General features: G+C 43.2%; 2 protein-coding genes and 2 pseudogenes across 4 annotated transcripts; 2 read left to right on the top strand and 2 right to left on the bottom strand.

Moving 5' to 3' along the window:
* The first annotated feature begins 58 nt into the window (after positions 1-58).
* LOC306926328 (4-hydroxybenzoate polyprenyltransferase, mitochondrial-like) lies at positions 59-8338 on the top strand (annotated as a pseudogene). The gene is made up of 3 exons: positions 59-502; positions 1223-1591; positions 8333-8338. The product of its transcript is annotated as a 4-hydroxybenzoate polyprenyltransferase, mitochondrial-like (transcript).
* Positions 8339-11908: 3570 nt separating this feature from the next.
* LOC306926327 (4-hydroxybenzoate polyprenyltransferase, mitochondrial-like) lies at positions 11909-13039 on the bottom strand (the record flags this gene model as incomplete). The annotated part of the gene is made up of 1 exon (XM_079505592.1): positions 11909-13039. The coding sequence occupies one exon, from the start codon at positions 13037-13039 to the stop codon at positions 11909-11911; it is 1131 nt and encodes a 376-aa protein (XP_079361718.1).
* A 341-nt stretch (positions 13040-13380) lies between these two features.
* On the top strand, positions 13381-13902 carry LOC306926623 (large ribosomal subunit protein eL21-like; the record flags this gene model as incomplete). The annotated part of the gene is made up of 1 exon (XM_079505980.1): positions 13381-13902. The coding sequence occupies exon 1, from the start codon at positions 13420-13422 to the stop codon at positions 13900-13902; it is 483 nt and encodes a 160-aa protein (XP_079362106.1). The 5' UTR covers positions 13381-13419.
* An 11682-nt stretch (positions 13903-25584) lies between these two features.
* On the bottom strand, positions 25585-26915 carry LOC306926325 (4-hydroxybenzoate polyprenyltransferase, mitochondrial-like; annotated as a pseudogene). The gene has a single exon. The product of its transcript is annotated as a 4-hydroxybenzoate polyprenyltransferase, mitochondrial-like (transcript).
* Positions 26916-27221: the final 306 nt, after the last annotated feature.

Raw genomic sequence — 27221 nt, 5'->3', positions numbered from 1 at the left:
TGTGATAAGAACAACTCTTAACGTTGTGAATTTATCCTGGCATCAGAAAGATACCATCATGCATCCTGCTAAGGTGACCTGGCAGTTGACTCTGAATTCCTTCAGAAGAGCACACCATGGCACCTGCTTTACCATTAGCAACCTGCAAGGCTTTCATCCATCAGCCAAACTACGTTATGGTTTCACAATTGTGAAATCGGCACCAGCAATATTGGTTTATCAAGTCTCCTACCTCCGGCTAATGAGACTTGATAAACCAATTGGAACATGGCTCCTGTACCTGCCGTGCACATGGAGCATCGGTCTGGCTGCAGACCCTGGATGCCTGCCCCATCTACACATGCTAACCTTGTTTGGTGCAGGGGCTCTGCTGATGAGAGGGTGCACTATCAATGACATGTGGGACAAGGACTTTGACCAGAAGGTGTCCAGCCACAGCTTGTGTTGGGTCTAACATTCAACTGGGGAGCACTGTTGGGCTGGTCTGCTGTCCAGGGCTCCTGTGACTGGTCAGTGTGTCTACCTCTGTATTTCTCCGGAGTTATGTGGACGCTGATTTATGACACCATCTACAGTATGCTCACCAGGACAAAGAGGATGACATCCAGATAGGACTCAAGTCTACGGCACTGAGGTTTGGGCATCAAACCAAACCATGGCTGAGTGCCTTTATGGTGGCCATGATGTCAGGACTGGTAATGGTGGGGGTCAATGCTGAACAGAACTATGCTGCCTACCTACCAACTACCCATCTGAGGAGCGCCTTCAGGACCTTCTGCACAAGCAGACAGACACGCTGCTCCGTGGCTACCCTGCGTTGGATGACTTCATCCAGTATATGGAGAACACATATGTAGGGGAGCACGCAACCTTCCTGCCATGTGTGTGGAGCGTCTATCACCACAACGGCGACAACCGCAGCAACAACGCGGTGGAGGGTAACAACTCAGATTTATTATTATTATTATTAATGTATCATTCCAAAGACTGTTGTAGGCCTATTTGCTTCACAGAGCAAGTGTCAATGGGCCATACTGTATGTGTGCTGCTGCACTGCTGCATGTTCCCATATTTCTTATAGATCTGATTATTTCAGGTTGGCATCACAGATGGAACGTTGCGGGTGGACAGGCGCCACCCTTCCATTTGGCTGTTCATCCGCCGTCTAAAGGAAGAGCAGAAGCTGTTGGAGTCTGTTTTTACTTCTATTTTATTTGTAAACATCTGTGAAATATATAAATTTATTTTATCTTAATTATTACAGTATAGCACTTGGTACTGCAATATCTCTCATCATCACCTATCCATTGATGAAGAGGATCACCTACTGGCCACAGCTTGTGTTGGGTCTAACGTTCAACTGGGGAGCACTGTTGGGCTGGTCTGCTGTCCAGGGCTCCTGTGACTGGTCAGTGTGTCTACCTCTGTATTTCTCCGGAGTTATGTGGACGCTGATTTATGACACCATCCTCAGTATGCTCACCAGGACAAAGATGACATCCGCATAGGACTCAAGTATACGGCACTGAGGTTTGGGCATCAAACCAAACTATGGCTGAGTGCCTTTATGGTGGCCATGATGTCAGGACTGGTAATGGTGGGGGTGTTACGGTCCATAAGAACTTGGCTCGAACACCAGGACCATACCATAATAACTCAACACAAGGCAGTTCAAAAGTTTACAAAGGTTTATTTAAAACTGAAATCAGGCATATAAATCATGTACTGAACACCAAACAGGCAATGAATGAGTTAAGGGACGAATGAATGAACTTACAAGTCAAAAAGGAACGCTGAATAACCAAATGAATAAAGAAGTGAATGAATGAACTTCTAAACTAGTGGATTAATGAATGCCGAAATCAATCATAAATGTAAACTGAAGACCTAACTAAATATCCTAACAAACAAACCAAAGGATGGGCTGGTCACAACTAATAAGGTGGGGAGCCTGGGCAGCTACGCACTATGTGCGTGTCGGAGTGCCCAGACTCCTCATAAACTATCAAACATCAAACAAAAACAACCTAAACTAACCAAACTCAAAACGCCAAAAGAGTACTCACAACCAGCCCACCTGTAACCGAAATAAAGAAGAACAAACTCAACAGGGAGGGAAACACAACTGTTCTGATGGGTGTTTGGGGAGAGACTGAGCTGCTGGCCACATGCTCCTATTTATAGCCTCCTCCCAATCATGCAACAAGACACAGCTGCCACAGGGTGTGGCACCCAGAGCCCTCAGGTGATTGACAGGTGTCCCTTACACCAGCAGGGGTCAGCGATGTCACAGGTACTATGACAGAGCAAAGACAGAGTACATTAATGAACAAATAGATGACAGACAGATAACACATTATAGACAATTGTATGTAAAGTGTGCAGGCATATGACACCATGCTTTTGCTGCCATGTGTATCATATGCAAGCACATACCAGGTTATAGCCAAAATAATAATGTATGTATGTACAAGAGTGTGCAAACAAATAACACCATGCTTTTGCTGCCATGTGTGTATTTGTAAGCACCTAACAGCAGGACTCTGCCTAAAGTATACTAACACATTCGAAACAAATTTTACCTTTTTTTGCAGATATACAAGCTTTTGAGCTTGTAGATCAGGTATTTCTGGTGCTTGACACTGTCACGCAACGTTTTATAAATCATTTTTTACTTTAATTCCACCCCCTAAACCTAACCTCTAAATGTCTAATCCTAACCTGTATATTTTTCTAATTGTAAACGTATCAATATTTCTTCAGGAAAATGGTCCTCACAAACTATACTTTTTGACAATTGCACACACACTTGTGGGGACAATTGCCCACGCACGCGCACACACACGCACGCACGCACACACACACACATGTTACCAGCTGGTGTGAGTGTTGACTGATTGTGACTGAGTGAGTAGGTGGATTGATTCTGGCTGCTGATTGGCTCCTGTGACCATGGCTTGACTATAAAGGTAGCTGCCAGGCACAAGTGCTGTTTTCTCAGTCTGAGCAGCCTCCTACAACACCAGTCTTTGTTTCTCAGTAGGTGTGTTTACATGGACACCTTTCTTCCAATCTGATTAAAATAAACCCGATTGAAGGTTTTGGATCAAGTGTTTACATGGGGCAAGTTCAATCCGATCAGGTGTTTACATGTGCCCACTTTTAATCAGATTAGCTACTGTTTGTATAATGAAATCAGACCCATGTAAGTGGTGATGTACTCAGGGGCGGCCTTAGAGACCGGGAGGCCCCGTTCATGACGTCATAATTTTAATAATTAATAATTATTATTATTTTAAAAAAAAATGATTTTTTTTTCCCCCACTTTTTTTGTCAGTGTCTCAGCGCTGCTAGTGCAGTGAGTGCACGCGGGAGGCCCCGTTCATGACATACTGTACTGATACCGTATTTGTACTGTAGCCTACTACACTGTACTGTACTGTACTCGTACTGTAATGCACTTGTACTGTAGTCGTACTGTACTTACTTGTACTATACTGTACTCATACTGTACTACATTGTACTGTAGGGCATTCACTTCTAGTCATTTTTACTAGTTGACTAGTTGCCTAGTTTACTAGTCGACTAGTTGATTAACTACCTATTATGTAAAAGTATAGTACAGTACAGTACAGTAGGCTACGAGTACACTCCACTAAAAAAATCTCAACTTCCCATCATGCACCTGTGCACGGTGTGAAGCTCGACAGCGCCACTTTGTCACCTGTTGGTACCCTAAACGGACGGACAGACATACATACAGACAGACAGACATAGGGACACACATTGCCGTTCCTTAAGTGGCTGCACCACTCAATAATACATTATTATTATTATACACACAGCTAACCCTATTATCATTAATAGGCCTATTATTACTATAAAATGGGTCACCACATGTGTTTTCCCACTTTTACCCATTCTTCCCTCCCGCCTTTACACACACTGAACTGTTTTTTTGGGGTTTTTTTTAATCGGGAGGCCCCCGATGCTCGAGGCCCGTTTCAATTGAAACGATTGAAACATATATAAGGCCGCCACTGGATGTATTTGGATTTGTTTCGTTAATGAAGCAGCAGAGCAGTTTGACTTCAACTTTTCTGATGGGGGAAATGAGTGGAGAAGATGAGCATAAGAACAAATGGATTGTAATGGTAGGCCTACCTAATACCTATAGGCTATAGAGCGTCGCAGTCCCGTCCCCTACCATGGCCCAGGAAATGAATCCCAATGCATTTTTCCCATAGACATTTCAAAAAGTATTTATTTAAAGACTGTTACGCCGCGGACAAAGCCAACTCGAGTCGTGACAACTCATGACAACACAAACAATATGGACCAAACAAATAATTACAAAGAAGAAAAACAACAAAAAAAGTGTTGTAACCTGCCGTTTTTTTCTTCTTTCTAATTATTTGTTCGGCCCAAAAAATTTTGTTTGTTGTCATGATTTGTCACGACTCGAGTTGGCTTTGTCCGCGGCGTAAACGTCTTTAAATAAATACTTTCTGAAATGTCTATGAGGAAAATGAACGGAGAATCGTTTCCTGGGCCATGGTAGGGGGCGGGACTGCGACGCTCTATAGGCCTACTGTTACAACGCTGCTGTTTGTGTAGGCTTACAGGCTACAGCCCTACTTGTAGATGGGCTTGCCCACTTCCAACCCATGCCAGTTAGCCCACATGTAGACCATGTTGGAACTACATGGGCTTGCCCACTTCCAACCCATGCAAGTTAGCCCACATGTAGACCATGTTGGAACTACATGTTCCCAGTTCAAGTCCATTCCCACTTGTACCCATGTATCCCGCATTGAAACCACATGGGACCCAAGTGGACGTGCTGGCTGGGTTCCATCTCTCCTCTCTCATCTCTGTCGAGAATGCAACTAGCCTACTTGGACTGTGTCTGTTTAGCAATGGTAGGCTACTGAATGGTAGAGCCTTCAGACGTCGGAGTTGATTGATTTCCAGCTTATTTTGTGGCTAGTAATTAATAACCCTTATGGTCTGAGTCGTCTCGTCTTTATACTATTTATTATTAATTCAGCTTTCACATTTTACCCTACCCTAGTTGCAATGGAAAGAATATTATATTAAATATCTATATACAATGAATATTAAGAGTAGCCTACATGGCATGCACGCCATTTAAAATGTCAAATAGGCTAATGTGGAATTTTACGCAGGTGGTTCCAAATGATGAATTGATTACATCACTAGCAAAAGACGTGAAACTAGGTCAAATCAATTACTGTAGCTGCAGCGGAGCTGTTCCACTCTGACTTGAAGCACACTAAACTGACCAGCACGGCTTCAAGTTTAAACCATAATGGCATGTAGGCATATTGGATATCAACTTTCTTCAGCCAAACAGAAACAGATCTGCGATCGCGGGGGGGGGGGGGGCAGCGCATGCAACTTCAGGTAGCATACGAGTGATTCTCATCATCCATTATCTCAGTGGCTGCAACACTTTTATTTATTTATACTTTTTATTTGCATGGGAGATTTTCGGCTATAGTGCCGTGTGTGTGTGTGTGTGTGTGTGCACAACTGCACATGCTCTTGCAGAGAGAGAGGGGGGAGAGGGAACGAGAGAGAGGTATACCGCCTCATCGCACTGCCAAAAACAAGGAGGTTAAGCAACAGAAATTGCCGACGATTTGATGTGCAGAAAGAACATATCAGATTCTAATCGGGTTAAGGTGTATACATGGAAGAAATGTCCTCTTGATCGGGTTTTAAAAAAGTCTAGACCACCCCTCTGCACCCGATTAGAATTTACATCGGGTCGGACTTGATCGGGTTTATTTAGGTGTATACATGGATATTTTAAATCGGGTGTATTTAAAACCTTGTTTTAACCCGATTAGAACGTGACATGTAAACGTGCCTAGTGAGTGCCTGTGTATTCACCACGTTTGGTGTCACAGTCATGGTGGCCTTTCTTTTTTTGTCATTGTTCATGCTATTTATTTAGTTATATTAAGTAAGGTTCACTTTTATTTGCTTTGAGTTGTTCTTGGCAGGGGCTCACACAGAGTTAATTCACATGTTTTCAAATGTCACTGTCCACTTGGCTTTACACTGGTGTTGGCTGTTTGGGGACTGGGAAATAGTGAGTCAATCCCACGTTAAAGCATGTGCACCTCATTATTTTCAGCTTTTCCAATACTACACAGTAATGGTGTTTGCTAGAAGGGAGAAAGGAGGACATAGGTGGAATGTCCCATATTTTCCTAAAGTCACTGTGGCTGCTATTTTTACACACATATATATATATATATATATATATATATATATATATATATATATATATTTTACATCACCAAGTTTGCATGGGTCTGCTCTCTGATTCAAACCAAAGATCTAAGCGGTGTGATGTATTACATACAATTTTAGTTACCCATGTCCCTCTGCACTTAGTGCAGGGGTTCTCAACCCATGGGTTGCGACCCTCGGGGGGTCGCCAAATTATTTTGGGGGGTCCCCAAATTATTTTCAAAAAATAAAAATTATTTTTGCAACTGAATGGCTGGAAAGTGGAAATGAAGAGTTTACATATAGTACACATAGTATAGAACATGCATACACCTTCCCTAATGATTAATATCTGGTTTCAGTATTTATTTATGGTGTATTGTCTATTAAGGTTATTGTAGCAGTCAATTTATACGGGAGGGGGCAGGGCGGGGGTCCCGAGACATTGCCAAAGCATTTCCGGGGGTCCCCGGCAAAAAACTTTGAGAACCCCTGACTTAGTGCACCTGGGGCTGTTTCATGCTTAGTAGTGCAAAGTAACTATTTACTCAAGTAGACAAGTGCTTACAATGCACAGTACAATCTTGTTATGAGATTGTAGAACTGCTATTTTCTGAAAATGTGAGTACTTGGTACTCAAGGTATGTTTTGATGCTAAAACCTTTGTACATGTCAAGCTCCAAAACGCCCACCTCCCACACCAAAAGCCAATCTACACTGTGATTCGTTGTGAGCTTGTAGATCTGCTATTTTGGAAAAAGCTTGACAATCTTTGAAAAAACGAGTACTTTTACTTTGGTACTTAGAGTAGGCCTATTGATGCCCACCACCACCAGGGGTGGGAACTATGCACAAAACCGAAGTGCACCCACTTTTTTACTTGAACTCTGATCTGACAAAGATGATTCTGATTCTGCAAGGCCCACCAAAGCTCAAACGTATAACTTAAAATATCTTTTATAACAAATAAAAGGCACATTGTTTATTTCAATGGCACAAATTGGAGCACAGAAAGCACTAAAGAATAGGAGCATATTTGGACCCCAAAGATGGGGGTGCAAAGCTCAAACTCAGCCACAGCCGCCGCCCGTGGCTCAGGAGATAGAGCAGGTCATCCAATGATCTGTGGGTCGGCGGTTCGAATCCCGGCTCCTCCTGCCCACATGTCAAAGTGTCCTGGGGCAAGACATTGAGCCCTACATTGCCTCCAATGAGTTGGTCGGTGTGAGCTTGCCACAATGTGGAAATGAATGTGGGAAGTGAGGACGCTGGCGTCGACTGTTCGATGCTTCACCTCCCGTATGAATGAATGAACCATTGTAAAGCGCGTTGAGCACTTGGAAAAGCACTATGAAAATGCAATTCATTATTATAAACATATTATTTAAAATATCAAAAAATTATACCAACACAAATTATAAAATGTACAGCACTAAGCACTTAAGAATGACTCCAATTGTATTCATGTTTTCATCATATGGGGTGCTAACTTCACTGAGGTAAAGTGAAACAGTCAATTTTGTGAATATTTAACAGACAGTCGACGTTCATGTGCGGAAATATTTGCTTAGAGGTACAGTATGTTGAACCGAAGACTGACAACAGAACCAATGCAATGTTCTTGACTCTTGAGGCAGCAGAATGTATCTGGTAGGCCTACAGATGTCCAACAAGTGTAGATGCAGGTTCCGTGATTGTTCACTGCTGTAGCTTCTTAACAAAAGGCTTAATGCAAAGATCAATGAATTCAGAAGCAGTTGCCGTTGCCGGAAAAAACCGGGCGGCCCGGAGGATTATCATAAAGTCGTTTGTGAATTTTAGGAAGTAAATAGGACACTCGACCAAAATACATTTTAATTCTTATTCAGAAATCCATTTTGACTCCCTAGCGTTAGTTAGGAGAGTCCGGAATTGTGCTAGCAAGGGCATATCTGACTAAAAGGAAGATAAGTGAAATTGTTTATTTGTGCCTGAAATTAAGCTGCATATTATATACTGTAGTTAAGAGCAAATTAATATACACGATTGTTTCATTATATTCTGTTTGATAATTTCTCTTGTCTTTCAGTCCTGAGTCTCCTGACATCACCACGATAAAGCCACTCAGCCATAATTTGGTTTGATCCCCAAACCTAAGCGACACTTATCCGCACATTGTTATTTTCCTAGTGAGCGCAGATGGTGTCAAAATAATACTTGAAATGTCCATTAGTACATTTACAGTGCATACCCAACATGAAAACAAGGTTTTGTGTGCAACACCATAATGCATTCATATTTGTATAGGTATACAACCTCACTTTCACAAAATAACCCTTTTCACTGTGTTTTTACAGTGCAACCACATTATTATTATTTTAACAGTGGGGGCCATTTTGGTCTATGTAACGGTTTGGCCAAATACAAAGATGCTCTGGGGTTCCAGTCAGGTGTTTTACCTGACAAAATGTCCACTCTCAAATAAATAAACCATTACATAATTCTGTGTCATTATAGGGTAACCTTAATGTCACTTTTCAAATACAGACACTTTTCAACAGAGAACCACACCTGCTCTTGTTGCATCTATCAGCAGTCTGTTAGAACATGTTTGTCAAGTATAGTAGTTATAGCCTCACTGCATTGTGACATTATATAACATAAACCTTGCAGGAAGTACATCATTAACCTAAGTGACAACATAACACAGATACGTTCTCCAAGGTACTCCAGAACCTGTAACCACGAGATATACACGTTCTTGTCAAAGTCCTAGTGCTGTGTCATTGATTGTATTTACCAACTACTGTACCAAACAAGGTTAGCATCTGTATGTGGGGCAGGCATCCTGTGTTTTCTATTCTGACTGATGGATGGATTGCAGGTTACGTTCCTTAATTGGTAGGGAGCAGCTGGAGAAAGCAGACACGGGGCTATAGCAGGTGCCATGGTGAGCTCTTCTGAAGGGATTCAGAGTCAACTGTCAGGTTCAACTTAGCAGGAAACCAGCGGATTCGACCGTTATCTCTGCATTGGAACGGCAAAATCATCCGTTATCAGCACGTTTGAATGGTGCCAAAATGTCCATACTGGCATACTCTCCACATAGCCTGGTCAAGGTTTCCCCCTGGTGGACGTGTCATTTCCAACTATTGTCGGTGCATGTAAACTAGGGGTTACTGATATATACTATTCTCTGCCTATCAGGACGTAACTCGGGCGGCGCTGAGTCGGGTCTGGTGGCCTTCGCAACGCTCTGCACGGCGCCTCACGTAGCTCATGGCCAACAGACACGGCGCGCCTCCGTCAGGACATCAGTGATAATGACAATCGCAGATAATGACATACTGAACAGTGAGGATGCCAGTATGGACATTTTGGCACCATTCAAACGTGCTGATAACGGATGATTTCGTCGTTCCAATGCAGAGATACAGGTCGAATGGGGTGAGGAAACATTATGCAGTCTCTCCAAAGTCAGTCCAACATTTTTCACAACAGCTTCAGTTGGCCCCGATGATGTCCAGATTCTGTAGGTGCTATATGACAGACACCCCATTAACAATCAAGTCAGACAAAATCACAGTGGTCCCTTGGTTCAGAACCACTGACATACCACAACACCCAGCCCCCCCACACCCCACACAGTAGTATAAATGTATATGGAGCTGATTGTCCAAGCAGGTTTGGGGATCTGTGTAGGCAGAACATTTTATCAATATTTTATTAAGTTTCCCCATGCCTTCCATTTGTCACATTCCTATGGGAATAGTAAGTGTTGGATTGACAAGATGTCAGGTGGCTTGATTTACAGTAACATAACACACTTTTTTAACGAGGTAAGCGTAACACAAGATCACCATTTACAAGAGGACTGAATATCTGACTCCTAGTTCTTGCCAGAGTAGAAATATATTGTTCATAAGATACAGAAACACTGTCTCTGGGGAGTTGACTCAAAACTCTTTAATACAAAATGTGTACCCACAATGTTCACCCATGCACTCTTTTATACTTGTGACAATAAAGTGAACTTGAAGTTGGGGCATTTCTCTTGATTAAATGTGGAGATGCCAATTATAAGTGAAAACAATCAAATAAATACCATGGATCTGTTTTACAATAGCAGTGTACATACCTGTATCAGAGTTCTTACGGCCAAGTTATGGGAACACTTTCCCAACACTTTCCTGGGGGTCTTTATGTGTGTAATATGTGGTTTTAGATATTTTAGCAGGGAGCCCAGTGTCTCTGATGTCATGGACACTGGGCTTTAATCTATGGACAAAGCTAAATGGTCACTTGCATGGTTCCAGCCATTATTTCGTTCTTTTACGCTCTTGCAGTGGATGGGGACATGGAGGTATTTGTGGAATTGGCAAGTCTGTCGATTTTGCAAATTATAGTGCCCGACCGAAATGTTGTCTAGCCTATCAATGGTCTGTCTATCTTTGGAGCACTATGTTTAGTTAATGCAGTTTATCATGCAAGTGCAATGGACACACTGCGACTTAAGCCTTAAAAGTAATAAGATTAGGTAATCATAAGATTGTCAGTTCACTTCACACTGCGAATCTTACTCAAGAACATGATGGAAAATATAATGGATTGGGAGACGCAAGCAGAAGGATTGTCTGCTTTTGCAGTTGGAGGTAAATGCATACGTTGTCCATGAAAATGTAGCTTCCTGCATTCCTTGCCGTACGACAAGGATGTATTGTTGCCATTATTTATTTCGTTACAAAATCTGAAAAGCTTATCGGCACCTGTGGCAAGTTGTTCTTTGTTTCTATCTTTGATAGAAGAATTGTTGTCGTTATTTCTTTCGTTACAAAATCTGAAAAGCTTTTCAGCACCTGTGGCATATTGTTCTTTGTTTCTGTCTTTGATAGAAACGGTTTACGTTGCTGTCTGCTTGTCATGTTGTTTGACAATATAACATGACAAAGAAAGTAGATTAACTGTGACATGCCAACGTTTCTATACACCAGAGAACACTAACGGCAGGTGAGATAAAAAATAATCTTGCAGGATGTTACGTTGCATTTTTGCAGATACTGGGGACAATCAAGAGAGGAATATCCCTGAGCGCAAGAATCACACCAGGGGTTCCGTGTTTAAACGGTTCAACAGTGAGCAAAACATGGTTGTGCCAAATCAGAGCACTGCGTATTTAAGGTATCAAACCATTCTTTTGAAATGCAGGTGATCTTGGACCAGAGTACGGGTGCAGTACTTGACATTGGTTAGACCAGTCATTAGTCCTACAACCTATCTCAAACCCTCACCCTAACCCTAACCTCCCACGGGCAAGCACACCTAAACCTAACCTTAACCCTCTCCCAACCCTTAACGCACCCCTAACCAACCGTAATCCAGTCGTCTTAACGCACACCAACCTTATTATGTCTAACCAATGACTAGTCTAAACTAAGTATGCCTCCCCCAGAGTACAAGACATGCGCCTATTTTCAAAATCTAGAATCAAAACTAAACTAAGTAAGGACATATCTGACAAAAAGGAAGGTGAGTGGTGTTGTGTACTTGTGCGTGAGAAAATGTAGTTTTTTTTTTGCGTACTGTAGGTACAAGAATATGCCGTTTCATATGTTTGACCTCTTCCTCCGAAGGTCTTTTCTGTTTGTTCTGTAAATTAGTGTATCCTCTATTTCCACAAATTGCCTGTGACAATGCCTAAAAACAGCAGCAGTCCAAGGTTTCTGTTTGAGACAAATTTATTCCAGCAGTCCTCTGGTTTGTTGATGTCCAGTGTGTAGACCTGATGCATTAGGTGCAGGGCCACTGTGGACAGTGCAGCATAGTAAGGTAGACTCTGTTCAGCATTGACCCCCACCATTACCAGTCCTGACATCATGGCCACCATAAAGGCACTCAGCCATGGTTTGGTTTGATGCCCAAACCTCAGTGCCGTAGACTTGAGTCCTATCTGGATGTCATCCTCTTTGTCCTGGTGAGCATAGATGGTGTCATAAATCAGCGTCCACATAACTCCGGAGAAATACAGAGGAAGACACACTGACCAGTCACAGGAGCCCTGGACAGCAGACCAGCCCAACAGTGCTCCCCAGTTGAAAGTTAGACCCAACACAAGCTGTGGCCAGTAGGTGATCCTCTTCATCAATGGATAGGTGATGACCAGAGACATTGAAGCAGCACCAAGTGCTATACTGTAATAATTAAGATACAGCAAGATGCCTAGTGCAAGTGACAGCTGGCCTCCGAGGAACACCAGAGCCTGTATCTGAGAGATCTCCCCTGAGGCGATGGGTCGTGTAGCGGTCCTGGACACCTTCTTGTCAAAGTCCTTGTCCCACATGTCATTGATGGTGCAGCCCGCCCCTCTCATCAGCAGCGCCCCTGTACCAAACAAGGTTAGCATGTGTAGGTGGGGCAGGCATCCAGGGTCTGCAGCCAGACCGATGCTCCATGTGCACGGCAGGTACAGCAGCCACGTTCCAATTGGTTTATCAAGTCTCATTAGCCGGAGGTATGGCCGGATAGCTGTTGGTGCCGATTTCACAATTGCTGGAGCTGACAGACTCAACAGTCTTTTACCATAACATGCGTTTCCTAGTTTGGCTGATGGATGAAGGCCTTGCAGGTTGCTAAAAACTCTTGTCACTGTGCTTGGAGCTATGTCAGGACCATGACCGGTCCTTTTTTCCTTTGATAGGGAGCAGCCAGAGAGAGCAGCCAGGTGGCTAAAGCAGGTGCCATGGTGTGCTCTTCTGAAGGAATTCAGAGTCAACTGCCAGGTCACCTTAGCAGGATGCATGATGGTATCTTTCTGATGCCAGGAGAAAACAATTCACAACGGTAAGAGTTGTTCTCATCATCACATCTAGGTTGTCTGCTTGTGGTCCTAAAACGGTGAAAAGCCGATGATGTTCAGATCCTGGAATATACGTTCTAGGTTGTGCTGTACCCGTGCAGTACTTGGAGGCCATTCACAGCCTATGACATTACTACTATGATGTCACAGTCTATGATGTCAGTATTATGATGTCAGTTGACTCCATATTTGGGCATATTTTCGGTATAAATGTTTGTGCCTATGAGATGACATTTGTTTAGAGCATCTTTGGAGACCTCTCTCACCTCTATCCTTTCCGGCGTACCCGCCATCTTGTAAGCAAACAGGGGTGATCAGGCATCATGACTAACACCAGAGGCAAGAGGAGGGGGACCCGGTACATGTTTGCCAGGGAGTTCCGCAAACATGGCCCAATTCCGTTGTCCACATACATGCGCATCTACAAGAAGGGCGATATCGTTGACATCAAGGGCACGGGTACCATCCAAAAGGGAATGCCTCACAAGTGCTACCACGGCAAAACGGGACGTGTCTACAATGTTACCCAACATGCTCTGGGTGTCATTGTCAACAAGCAGATCAGGGGCAAGATCCTGGCCAAGAGGATTAATGTGCGCATTGAGCACGTGAAGCACTCTAAGAGTAGGGACAGCTTCCTTCAGCGTGTGGAGGCTAACGAGAAGAGAAAGCTCGACGCCAAGAAGGACGGCAGCTGGGTGGAACTGAAGCGTCAGCCGGAGGCACCTCGTGAGGCCCACTTCGTCACCACCAAGAACAATGTGCCACAGGTGCTGGAACCAATTCCATACGAGTTCATGGCTTAAACTGTTGGCTGAAATAAATTTGTTTGTACGCAACCCAAAAAGAATATCCTGCCGCAAAAGAACAAGGAGGCGCAGTCTTTGCGCTTAGAGGCAGGCCCACGGCCGTCTTGAGTGACAGGCTGTCAGCAAGGCAGAATAAAAGGGTGATGCGTTTTTTAACATAACAGTAGAGTTGTTCAGGCATTAACGCAAATGGAATGGATGGAATGGATTTCTTGATTTCCTCGTATGAGAAGCATTGGTTGGAACCTGGAATTGACATTGCTTTAATAGTTATATCAGTTCATATTTTGAACAATTCCATGCTGTATTGATGTGGTACCATAGTGGAGAGACACAAACGTTGATCAATATTAACACTCTTGAGTGAAATATCTATGGGTCCATTTGGTTACCAACTCCATCATTTAGCTGGGGACCACCACTGGTTGAAAATAGATGGATGGATAGATAGAATAAAACAATCGTTCTGATTAAGGTCTTCAACAACAACACCTATTGTATCAGGGTCTTTATTTGTCACACAGAAATAGGCACTAGATAGATAGATAGATAGATAGATAGATAGATAGATAGATAGATAGATAGGCAGACATCAATCAATCAATCAATCTTTATTTATATAGCACATTTCAGACAACAGAGTGCAGTTCAAAGTGCTTTACAGTAAGAGCAAAAATATAACAAGAAAGAGCAAAACACAACGAGAGCATCAACTACATAGTAATAACAAAAACAAAAGGAGCGACTAAAACAGGAAAAGGACATGCAATGATCTAGGTAAAAGCAATGCTAAAAAGGTGTGTTTTAAGATTTCGTTTAAAAATGTCCACGGATTCAGAGAACCGTAGATCCCTTGGCAGGCTGTTCCACAGCACAGGGGCATAGTAGCTAAAGGCGGCTTCTCCATATTTCTTTGTGTTAGGGGTCTCTGGAATCTCTAGGAGACCAGCACTAGATGATCTAGTCCATGAAAAAGATTAAGTATACCGGCTTAATTAGAATGATTATTATTGATCAACGTTTGTGTCTCTCTCCTATGGTACTGTGATAGATTGAATACTAGCTCTAGATGCCTGTAGTAGACTGCAGAGGTCGCTAACGTCATGGCTTGTGCTTTATATGGTTTGAATGAGGGATCGATTGGTCATTCCTGAGTAGAATACAGCGGGCGCTAATGCTGTTCTCCATCATTAATACAGTGAATGGAGACACAGCAACACGTTGTCATTACTGTTCATTAGCGGGGCAGATAACATGCAATTTACAGGTGAATCGTTCACTTGCGGATACAAGCACCAAAATTGGCACACATACTCCTTAGGGATGGCTCTTTTGAGAAAACCATTGTGCCAAATAAAATGTCAAGATGGCGGCCATTTTTCAAGATGGCCACCATTGAATATACAGTAATATTGCATTTCGCAATAAAATCCCATAGACTTGTCCTATTTGAATGATCTTGGTGTCAAGTCATACATTTATCACCATGTAGAATCCAAATTTGGACCCATGGACTTACTCATTGGCTTCCTTGTACCATATATCAGTCCCGGAATCCTAATATTCTGCTAAATTAGAGGTTTGCGTTATGTCTGACTCGGGTAAAATGGATGGTAGTGTATATCTTAATATTGTTATAGGTTTAGTGTGTGTGTGTGTGTGTGTGTGTGTGTGTGTGTGTGTGTGTGGGGGGGGGGGGGGGGGGGGGGGGGGGGGGGCACACTGGTGGCACCGGTCCTGTGAAACTCAGCATGGGGTTCAGTATCAGCTGAGTAATTTGTTTGGTGTAGCTTGCTAAATAATGACTTCATTGTCCCAAATGTTGTCTAATAGCTAGTGTAGATTACATGTAGTTTACCATGTATGATGTTTAGTTAGACAGCCACGCCTGAATTGACAGGGTATGCCAACACGGGAGAGCCGAGCCAATGGTAAGTTGGCTATACATGACTTATTCATGGACTTACCAAGATGGTGTACAGAACGCACGGGACTTAAATGATACTGGATGAACGATCGGGCTAGGTGTAGATTAGTGATGCACCGAATATTCGGCCTATTCGGTTTCGGCCCGAATAGGCAGAAAATATATCACCGAATATGTATGCTAATTGCATACATATTCGGTGTATGCATTCAAAAGAGCGGCATAAATGTTTTATGGACCCATAATAGTGATTATTATTTAAGTTAGGTTTTGCCATAACCATTCCTTTTGCCATAAATCAGGTAGCTTTAAGGTACGGCCATGACAGCAATGGTAGGAAAATATATATATAATATTAATCATATTTGTATATTCGGTATTCGGTTTTCGGCCAACTGTTTCCTATATTCGGTATTCGGTTTCGGCCAAGAATTTCCCTTTTGCAAATGTTGTCTTTGCAAAGAGAAGAATAGTAAAGAGCTCTTATCACATGCAAGACCATCACAACATGATGGCTACACTATGATTGCAACTAATATTCCCCTCTTTCACACAATGAATGAGATGCATATTAATAAAATGTATCCAGACAGACTTGATGATGGTGGTGGCATTGAAGAAAGGAGGAACAAGGCGCAATATCAAAAAAGTGGTCGCATTACAAAACTGGAGAGTGAGAATCACAAAACGAAAAGCACAGCCAGTGGAATGCAGCTGGGTGTTGATGCATCTGCTGTCAACTCCACAAGACTGAAGGAAAAACTCATGCTGTCAGAAATACCTGAGTTGGAGGCTCACAAGCAGGTAAGGGATGTTCTTTTGGCTTTCCAGAAAGATGTAGGCTTTGGCTTGTCAGAAGCCTCTGACTCTTATAGTGAAGCTATTGTCCTTAGCAAAGCAGCTAACATGTTGCAAAGACATATATGCTGGACCACAAGTCCCTCCAAATCAGGTATTTCTTACAGCAGTTTTTCATTCAGTCTTGTGGAGTTGACAGCAGGTGCATCAACACCCAGCTGTTCCAGGCACTGGGCGTACAGGTGAACTATATGTCTGCAAGTCGGAGGACTGAAGGACCCTCACCAGATCTAAAATCTGAATGTTCCTTTTCCAGTCTCTTTGTGGTTGTGAGTTATGACCTCTCTCTATTGTACAGGTCTGCCAAGCAAGCAGTGTGGTATAACATCTCCACCACTGAGTCTTGCAACTCTCTTATTGAGATTCATCGTCATAGCTTTCTTGTGAGTTCAGAGTATGCAATCTGTGTCACATCTGAAACATGTTTGGCTTTTAATGCTGGTTCTACTCCACTTGGTCTGGCATTCCACTGGCTGAGCACTCTCTGCTTTTCGTTTTGTGGTTCTCACTCTCTCCAGTTTCGTGTTGTTGAACATAATGCGACAACCTTTGTGATATTGCGCCTTGTTCCTCCTCAGAGTTTATTCAATGCCACCAAGGGAATATTAGTTGTTGTTGCGATTGTCTTGCATGTGGTGATGAGAGCTCATACTATTCTTCTCTTTGCAAAGACAACACTTGCTCCAGTCAGTCTTGAATTTAGGCGGTCCTGGGTCTATATTAGACATCTTGGTGAATGGTAATCAAGGTATCACAGTATGATCATTATCTGTATTCAGTGAAGAGGGATTATCCTTTTACCGCCATCATGCACAATAAGGTATGGGATACGACTAGGTTCGACAATAAAATCTACACCTAGCCCGATCGTTCATCCAGTATAATTTAAGTCCCGTGCGATATGTACACCATGTTGGTAAGACCATGAATAAGTCATGTATAGCCCCCTTACCATTGGCTCGGCTCTCCCGTGCTGGTAACCTGTCAATTCAGGCGCGGTTGTCTAACATCATACATGGTACACTACATGTAATCTAGCTAAAATATGCAGGGTTTATTAGACAACATTTGGGACACTGAAGTCATTATTTAGCTACACCAAACAAATTACTCAGCTGATACTGACCCCCCCCCCCCCCCCACACACAAACACACACACACACACACACTAAACCTCTAACAATATTAAGATTTACACTACCATCCATTTTACCTGAATCAGACATAACACAAACCTCTAAATTAGCAGAATATTAGGATTCCGGGACTGATATATGGTACAAGGAAGCCAGTGAGTAAGTCCATGGGTCCAAATTTGGATTCTACATAGTGAAAAATTTATGATTTGACACCAAGATCATTCAAATAGCACAAGTCTATGGGATTTTATTGCGAAATGCAATATTACTGTATATTCAATGGCGGCCATCTTGAAAAATGGCCGCCATATTGAAATTTTATTTGGCACAATGGTTTTATCAAAAGAGCCATCCCTAAGGAGTATGTGTACCAATTTTGGTGCTTGTATCCGCAAGTGAACGATTATTTCCGCTATCTGCCCCGCTACATTCAGTTAATCATCTTTTCCCCTTATTCAAGGTAAAATGCTGGTTCACCTAATGATGGTTTTAGATGAGGACATTCATTTTGTGTGTTATTTTGCCGTTTTGGATAATGCACTTTGGAATGTTTACTAAGGGTTTTCTGGTGATAACAATGCAATGTTATGTGACCCAAGAACACAAAGCTAATTAGTTAGCAACAGTTTGCTAATATACTGTAGCTGGGAATGATGCAGAAATGTATTTATGTTGTTGAAATGTGTTTGGTACTCCCATGAGAGTGAAAAGTATCAAAGTTACTAATACTAATAACTGTTAGTGTTTTGAAATAAGTGCAGTACAGTTGGTAGACTGTATTTGGGGTATTGAAATCAGATATCTATGATTGAACTGTCATGATGTGGATAAACCATTTAACCGTAGGACATTTGTATGTTGAGCAACACTGTGCAAGAGACATGTGTTCAGTCATATATGTTCTATGTGAAATTGTGAATGATGATAAAATACAGTATTTGTGGGTCATTAATACAGTGAATGGAGACACAGCAACACGTTGTCATTACTGTTCATTCAAGAGTCTATACGACAACCAGTGGTCTCGCCCCAACAATGCTTTGCACTCTCGACCGACAACCAGGGAACGGCGGGAGCTCAGCACCAGGTCGAGTCACAAGATGTTCCGCAGCAGCAGTATACACCGCCACATCTGCAGTATGGATACTCTCAATTACAGTATGCAGCACCTCAACAGCAATATGCAGCCCCACCACAGCCATATGCCGTCACACCACAGCAGTATGTGGCTCCACAGCACCATTAAGCAGCACCCCAACAGCAGTATTCAACCCCACGGCTACAATATACAGCAGCACCACAGCAGTATGCAGCCTTACAGCAACAGTACACACCCTTCACCTGTGAACGCTGCGGCCTGAAGTTCGCCACCTCCTCCAACTTCAACATACACATCAGACTGCACAGCGGAGAGAAACCCTACGTGTGCGGCCAGTCGTTCGCCCAGCCCTCCGCGCTGACCTATCACAAGAGGCGACACACGGGAGAGAAACCTTACCAGTGTGACACCTGTGGAATGAACTTCTCTGTGTCCTCCTCACTCATCAGACACGCACGCAAACACACAGATACAGACGGCCATGACGATTTCAGCGAAGCAGCCGAGCGTGAGGAAGAGGAGTTCACTGCGAAGGAAGTCACCAAAACAAGCAAGAAGGACAAAAAGACTAAGAAAGTCTCTAAGAAAGTAAAACGTACAGCAGCAATCTCAGAACCAGGCAGAAGTAGGGCGTACTGACCCTTTTTATTGTATTACTGGGAGATTTTAACTATCACATCAACAGTCACACTGACCTTTCAGCAATGAACTTCCTCAGCATCACTGAATCTTTTAATCTGGTACATCATGCTACAGGTCCCACACACAACAAGGGAAACACCCTCAACCTTGTTTTTAGTTTTGGCTTAAGTATTGACAACATTGTTACTGATGACCAAGCCATGTCGGACCATAAAGCCTTAATTTTTAACATATATTTTAGCCCTGACTGTTAGGCTGGAACACGCATTAAGCGCTCACGTATTTTAAATGGTCTATCAGCCGAATGGTTTTCTGCCGCCTTTGACAATACTATAATTCAACTGCCTCCAAATGCCAGTGTTGATATTGATGTTTTAGTTCACTCTTTTAACTCGCACTGTACTGATATTTTAGACATAGTTGCTCCTTTTAAATCTTGCACTGTCCGCACTTTAAATAAAACTCCCTGGCTAAACGAGGATACTCACCGCTTAAGACGCGAGTGTAGAAGGGCTGAGTGCCTACGTCTTAAATCACTTAATTAATTTTAACTCTATGGTCAAACATGCACGAGCCACATATTTTAGCAAACTAATTTTATCCTGTAAACGTAACCCAAAGGTCCTTTTTGACACAATTAGCAATATTGTTTGTCCACCAACGCCCAATCCCCATGTTTTCTCTGAAAACGATTGCAATGATTTTCTCTTATTTTTTGTTAACAAAGTTGCCAACATTAGGGCGGGAATTGTCCCCTCCAATCCCACCTCTCATCTGGTCCCCAACCACCACCATCAGTCGATCCTGGATTCATTTGCACCCATTTCCCTCCATCATTTAACTCATAGTAAGCAGCATGAAATCTTCTTCAGTCCACTAGATGTCCTCCCAATCACCATGTTGAAAGATGTGTTTAACTCCATAGGTCCATCCCTGCTCAACATCATCAACCATTCACTGATCTCTGGCCATGTCCCCTCTTATTTTAAAACAGCCACTGTTCAGCCGCTTTAAAAGCTTTAGATCCAGCTCTTCCTAGTAGCTATCGGCCCATTTCCAAGCAAAAAATGGTTGCTGAACAACTTTTAACTGTTTTAAATCCGGTTTTAGACAAATGCACTCCACTGAGACAGCACTTTTAAAAGTATCAAATGACCTAATGATGTCATCAGATGCCGGTAGAGGATCAATTTTGGTCCTGTTGGACCTCAGTGCTGCGTTTGACACGATAGATTACACCATTTTAATCAATAGGCTTAGGGATAGAGTGGGGGTCACGGGTAAAGCCCTCGATTGGTTTTCCTCCTACCTTATAGGCAGAACTTTTTCAGTGGCAGTGGGCCAACATGTCTCTGACTCTGTCCCCCTCTCCTGTGAGGTGCCCCAGGGCTCAGTTCTGGGTCCAACCCTATTTTCGTTATATATGCTACCCCTAAGACACCTTATCAGCACTTTTAATATTTCATACCATTTTTATGCAGATGACATCCAGCTTCATTATTCTTTTAACACTAAGTGCCCTGCAGATTTTAATTTCAATGTTTTATTTGACTGTATATCAGCCATTAAGGCCTGGATGTCAGATAACTTCCTCCAGCTGAACAACGAAAAAACTGAGGTACTAATTATTGCCCCTGATAACATTGTTCCCAAGGTGGTAGACTGTATCGGCCCCCTCAAACCCAACGTGCGTCCCAACCTCAGAAACCTTGGCGTCAATTTTGACCAATCAATGCATCAAATCAGTTACCCGGACATGCTTTTTCCACCTCAGAAACATCGCCAAGCTTAGATCAATAGTCTCATACTCGGAACGGGAACTCATAATCCACGCATTTGTATCATCACGCCTGGACTATTGCGACTCTCTTTTCACCTGTCTAAATAAATCCTCCATGGACCGCCTCCAACTGATCCAAAACTCTGCAGCCAGACTTATAACCAGAACCAGCAGACGGTCTCACATCACTCTCTAAATCCTGGCCTCCCTGCACTGGCTTCCTGTGAATTTCAGGGTCCAGTTTAAGGTACTGGTGCTCACTTTTAGAGCTATGCATGGTCAGGCCCCAGATTACCTGGCTGAACTTGTGCCACGTTATGTGCCCAGAAGGGCCCTTAGGTCTGCAGAACAGGGTCTGTTAGCCCCACCCCCCACGGAATTAAAAAACAAAGGTGACAAAGCATTTCAGGCTGTAACGGCCAGACTTTGGACTTGCCCCTTCTGTGGACATTTTTAAAAACAGCCTTAAAACTTTCCTCTTTAATCAAGCATTTGTAAATGGTTCAACCTGAATTTTCTGATTTTTCCTTTACTTATTGACTCATGCTTTTATTGTCATTTATTTGAGATGAATTGTACAGCAATCTTTTTATCTGCTTTGTTTTCGTTGTCTTGTATTTTATTGCATGTAAAGCACTTTGTGAAAGGTGCTATATAAATACAATTTACTTACTTACTTACTCCCTCGACAACGACTGCATCCACTTCCAAAAGGCCTGCCATCTCTAGCAGCACCCCTGTGTCTCACCCTCTCAGCCCAGCAGCTGCCAGCAGAGTATCAAAGTACAATCCTCCAGATACAGACACAGCCATGATTGCCACCGTCACGCCGCTCAGAGAAGAGCAAACGGAGACTGAGTGTGACACTCATGATGTATGGGATCCCCCAGTTGAATTGAGTCACCTGGACATACACCAGCAAGAGGTAGCTACACAGATGCTGCGAGAGGAATGCCACTCCTTTTCAAGAACAGAGGATGAGCATTACCTTAAAGGACAGTGAGCCTGTTGCACGGTCGTATCTGTCTGTGCCCAAACCCCTGTACCAAGAGATGAAGGACTATCTGCATGATCTGATTGCCCATGGCTGGGTGGAGAAGTCTAAATCTCCTTACGCTTCACCCATCGTGTGTCAGAAAGAAATATGGTAGCCTGAGGTTGTGTATATCGAGATCTGAACAGAAAGACACTACCCGGTCGCCAGCCCATTCCAAGAGTCCAGGATATTATGAACAACCTGGGTGGTAATTCATGGTTTTCCCTATTAGATCAAGGAAAGGCCTACCATCAGGGGTTCATGGCAAAATAACACACACATGTCCTCATCTAAAACCATCATTAGGTGAACCAGCATCTTACCTTGAATAAGGGGTAAAGATGGATCAACTGAATGAACAGTAATGACAACGTGTTGCTGTGTCTCCATTCACTGTATTAATGACGGAGAACAGCATTAGTGCCCGCTGTATTCTACTCAGTCAGACAGACTCACCTTCTCGAGCCTAGCCCGTCAGATTGAAAATGGACTGAGCACTGGCTGCCTGGAGCTGGAAATTGTCAATGCAGTAATAAGAGCTATTGTGCCAGGACTACAGCTTTGCAGCTACCTGGAGGGCAGTCTTGACTTATCATTGCCTACGCTGAGAAGAATATTACGCTTCCACTATAAGGAGAAAGGGGCCACTGAGCTCTACAGGCAACTCACATTAGAAGTCCAACGCAGCAAAGAAACTTCGCAAAACGTTGTCATTCGCACCCTGGATTTAAGACAGAATGTTTTATTTGCTTCCCAAGAAGCATAATCGGGCTTAAAGTATAACCCAGCACTGGTACAGAGTGCCTTCCTGCACACTGTGCTCATTGGCCAACACAATGACAATATCAGAAGTGATTTGCAGCCATGTCTAACAGATCCAAATATTACAGATGTGGTCCTTCTTGAGAAATTGAACATTGCTTATGCAAATGAGACGGAGAGGCAAAACAGGAAGAAAACAGCAGTGCCAGAGCACCCAACTGCTGTCCATTCCGTGCAGTCAGAGGAAGACCCAGTTGAACAGAAATGTCAAGAACCTCAGTGCAGAAACTCATCAGACACGCACGCAAACACACAGATACAGACGGCCATGACGATTTCAGCGAAGCAGCCGAACGTGAGGAAGAGGAGTTCACTGCGAAGGAAGTCACCAAAACAAGCAAGAAGGACAAAAAGACTAAGTAAGTCTCTAAGAAAGTAAAACATACAGCAGCAATCTCAGAACCAGGCAGAAGTCCTCCCTTGACAACGACTGCATCCACTTCCAAAATGCCTGCCATCTCTAGCAGCACCCCTGTGTCTCACCCTCTCAGCCCAGCAGGTGCCAGCAGAGTATCAAAGTACAATCCTCCAGATACAGACACAGCCATGATTGCCACCGTCACGCCGCTCAGAGAAGAGCAAACGGAGACTGAGTGTGACACTCATGATGTATGGGATCCCCCAGTTGAATTGAGTCACCTGGACATACACCAGCAAGAGGTAGCTACACAGATGCTGCGAGAGGAATGCCACTCCTTTTCAAGAACAGAGGATGACATTGGCTGTGTTGAGAAGCTGCAGTTGAGCATTACCTTAAAGGACAGTGAGCCTGTTGCACGGTCGTATCTGTCTGTGCCCAAACCCCTGTACCAAGAGATGAAGGACTATCTGCATGATCTGATTGCCCATGGCTGGGTGGAGAAGTCTAAATCTCCTTACGCTTCACCCATCGTGTGTCAGAAAGAAATATGGTAGCCTGAGGTTGTGTATATCGAGATCTGAACAGAAAGACACTACCCGGTCGCCAGCCCATTCCAAGAGTCCAGGATATTATGAACAACCTGGGTGGTAATTCATGGTTTTCCCTATTAGATCAAGGAAAGGCCTACCAGCAGGGGTTCATGGCAAAATAACACACAAATGTCCTCATCTAAAACCATCATTAGGTGAAACAGCATTTTACCTTGAATAAGGGGAAAAGATGATTAACTGAATGAACAGTAATGACAACGTGTTGCTGTGTCTCCATTCACTGTATTAATGACGGAGAACAGCATTAGCGCCCGCTGTATTCTACTCGTGGCGAAAGCCACAAATAAAATATATATTTTAAAACGCATCTATTCTTAACAGCGGTGACAGCCAGCTGTCACTCAAGGCGGCCGTGGGCCTGCCTCTAAGCGCAGAGGCCGCGCCTGCCTTTTGCGGCAGGATCCATAAACAAGCGTCAGGAGTAGGCTGTAGAAACACACTGCTGCTACTGGTACAGCCTTCAATCCAATCCAACTTTATTTATAGAGCATATTTCAAAACAACAGTGTTGACCAAAGTGCTTTACATAACATAACAAAGAAAACACAAATAAAAGTACACACTCTGGATTAAAATCTTTGGACCATGGCATCAGTATATCTCCCCATTGTATTACATGGGTTTATTTTATACATGGAATTGTTTAGTGGGCTGCATCAATATTATTTTAACTGACAGTTGAAAACAAACCTCTACTGGTAATAATTAATATCGTTTAGGCGTCAAGACTTCATCAGCGTATAAGAAAAGGTTTAGTGTAACATGCTTTAGTTTTAAACACTATAACTATTCTAAACAAACGACAACATGAATCGTTTACAAAAAGCTGACACCTTATAGAGTGTTGTTCAAAGTAAACTTCAAAATGTCAATGCGTTGGCAGGCCGCATGAAGGAACAACCCAAACAGCCAGCTTAAGGTTGCTCCTATGAATCTCAACATTAGTGGATTCATTAAACCCATTCAATATACACAGAACCAGTTACTTCAAGAAATACACTGTCACAAGTAAGTCCGGTAATCAACATTTACTTGATGAATCATCACATTAAACAACAGGGGGGAAAGGGTAGATCACAAAGGGTGTTCAGATATGCCCCTAAAAATATTTTTTTCCCTTTCTGAAAAATAATTAATGTAATGTTTACAAATAAAATAAATAAAATAAGTAAAATTGAAAATACTCCAAAGATAAAAATAGTAATTTAAATTAAACATAGTTATGGATGCAGTCCAGTATTGCATCCCAGTATTGCTCCAGGGTCCTGGGTCCATGGCGGAACTGACGAACGAGCCTCTGAAGTCTGTTGGAGAAAATCATTAGATTTTAGTTACTGTAATAGTAATGTTCTAGTGAACACATTTTGTTGTGCACAAAAAGCCTTTTATATTATTTAATTATGCTTAGCATAAAGAAACTCTCAAACCTTCTATCCAGCTCTCGCCATTTCCTCCGCTGGGGGGAGTGTTGGAGACGATGGAGCAGACCGTCTCCAACAGCTTCTGCTCTTCCTTTATACAGCGGATGAACAGCCAAATGGAAGGGTGGCGTCTGTCCACCCGCAACGTTCCATCTGTGATGCCAACCTGAAATAATCTGAGATTTATAAGAAATATAGGAACATGCAGCAGTGCAGCAGCACACATATGGCCCATTGACACTTGCTCAGTGAAGCAGTCTTTGGAATGAGAAATAAATGAGTCGTTACCCTCCACTGCGTTGTTGCTGCGGTTGTCGCCGTCGTGGCGATAGACGCTCCACGCACGTGGCAGGAAGGTTGCGTGCTCCCCTACGTAGGGGTTTTCCATATACTGGATGAAGTCATCCAACGCAGGGTAGCCACGGAGCAGTTGGTGTGTCTGTCTGCTCGTGCAGAAGGTCCTGAAGGCGTGCCTCAGATGGGTAGTTGGTAGGTAGGCAGCATAGTAAGGTAGACTCTGTTCAGCATTGACCCCCATTACCAGTCCTGACATCATGGCCACCATAAAGGCACTCAGCCACGGTTTGGTTTGATGCCCAAACCTCAGTGCCGTAGACTTGAGTCCTATCTGGATGTCATCATCTTTGTCCTGGTGAGCATACTGTAGATGGTGTCATAAATCAGCGTCCACATAACTCCGGAGAAATACAGAGGAAGACACACTGACCAGTCACAGGAGCCCTGGACAGCAGACCAGCCCAACAGTGCTCCCCAGTTGAAAGTTAGACCCAACACAAGCTGTGGCCAGTAGGTGATCCTCTTCATCAATGGATAGGTGATGACGAGAGATAATGAAGCAGCACCAAGTGCTATACTGTAATAATTAAGATACAGCTAGATGCCTAGTGCAAGTGACAGCTGGCCTCCGAGGAACACCAGAGCCTGTATCTGAGAGATCTCCCCTGAGGCTATGGGTGGTGTAGCGGTCCTGGACACCTTCTTGTCAAAGTCCTTGTCCCACATGTCATTGATGGTGCAGCCAGCCCCTCTCATCAGTAGAGCCCCTGTACCAAACAAGGTTAGCATGTGTAGGTGGGGCAGGCATCCAGGGCCTGCAGCCAGACCGATGCTCCATGTGCACGGCAGGTACAGGAGACATGTTCCAATTGGTTTATCGAGTCTCATTAGCCGGAGGTATGGCCGGATAGCTGTTGGTGCTGATTTCACAATTGCTGGAGCTGACAGACTCAACAGTCTTTTTTTTTTTTTTTTGGGATTTGGAAGGTGGGCGAATATTTTATTTATTATTATCATGTGGCAGGAGTGTTCTTTTTCTTTACATGTAGTCTCTCTGTGATATTCCTCCATATACTGTGAAGAACCACTCTGGCCATGTACAAGGTGATGGTGAAGTTTCGTTTGTACCATTCCTTGTTATAATTTGAATGTCTTATTATGTTATTGTCCAGAAACCTTTTGTAAAACACAGCCATTTCTTCACTGTTCAGTGTTCTCTTTCGTCCTTGCTCATCACGCTGAGACAAGCCGTGTGCCTTCAACATAGAGGTCATATATGCATCCTTCTCCTTTCTAAAGGTAATGTTCTGTTTGGTCCAGAAC

This window comes from Electrona antarctica (genome assembly GCF_951216825.1).
Source record: "Electrona antarctica genome assembly, chromosome: 7".
NCBI lineage: Eukaryota > Metazoa > Chordata > Actinopteri > Myctophiformes > Myctophidae > Electrona > Electrona antarctica.
The sequence above is the reverse complement of the archived record's forward strand: the minus strand, read 5'-3'. Positions and strand labels throughout refer to the sequence as shown.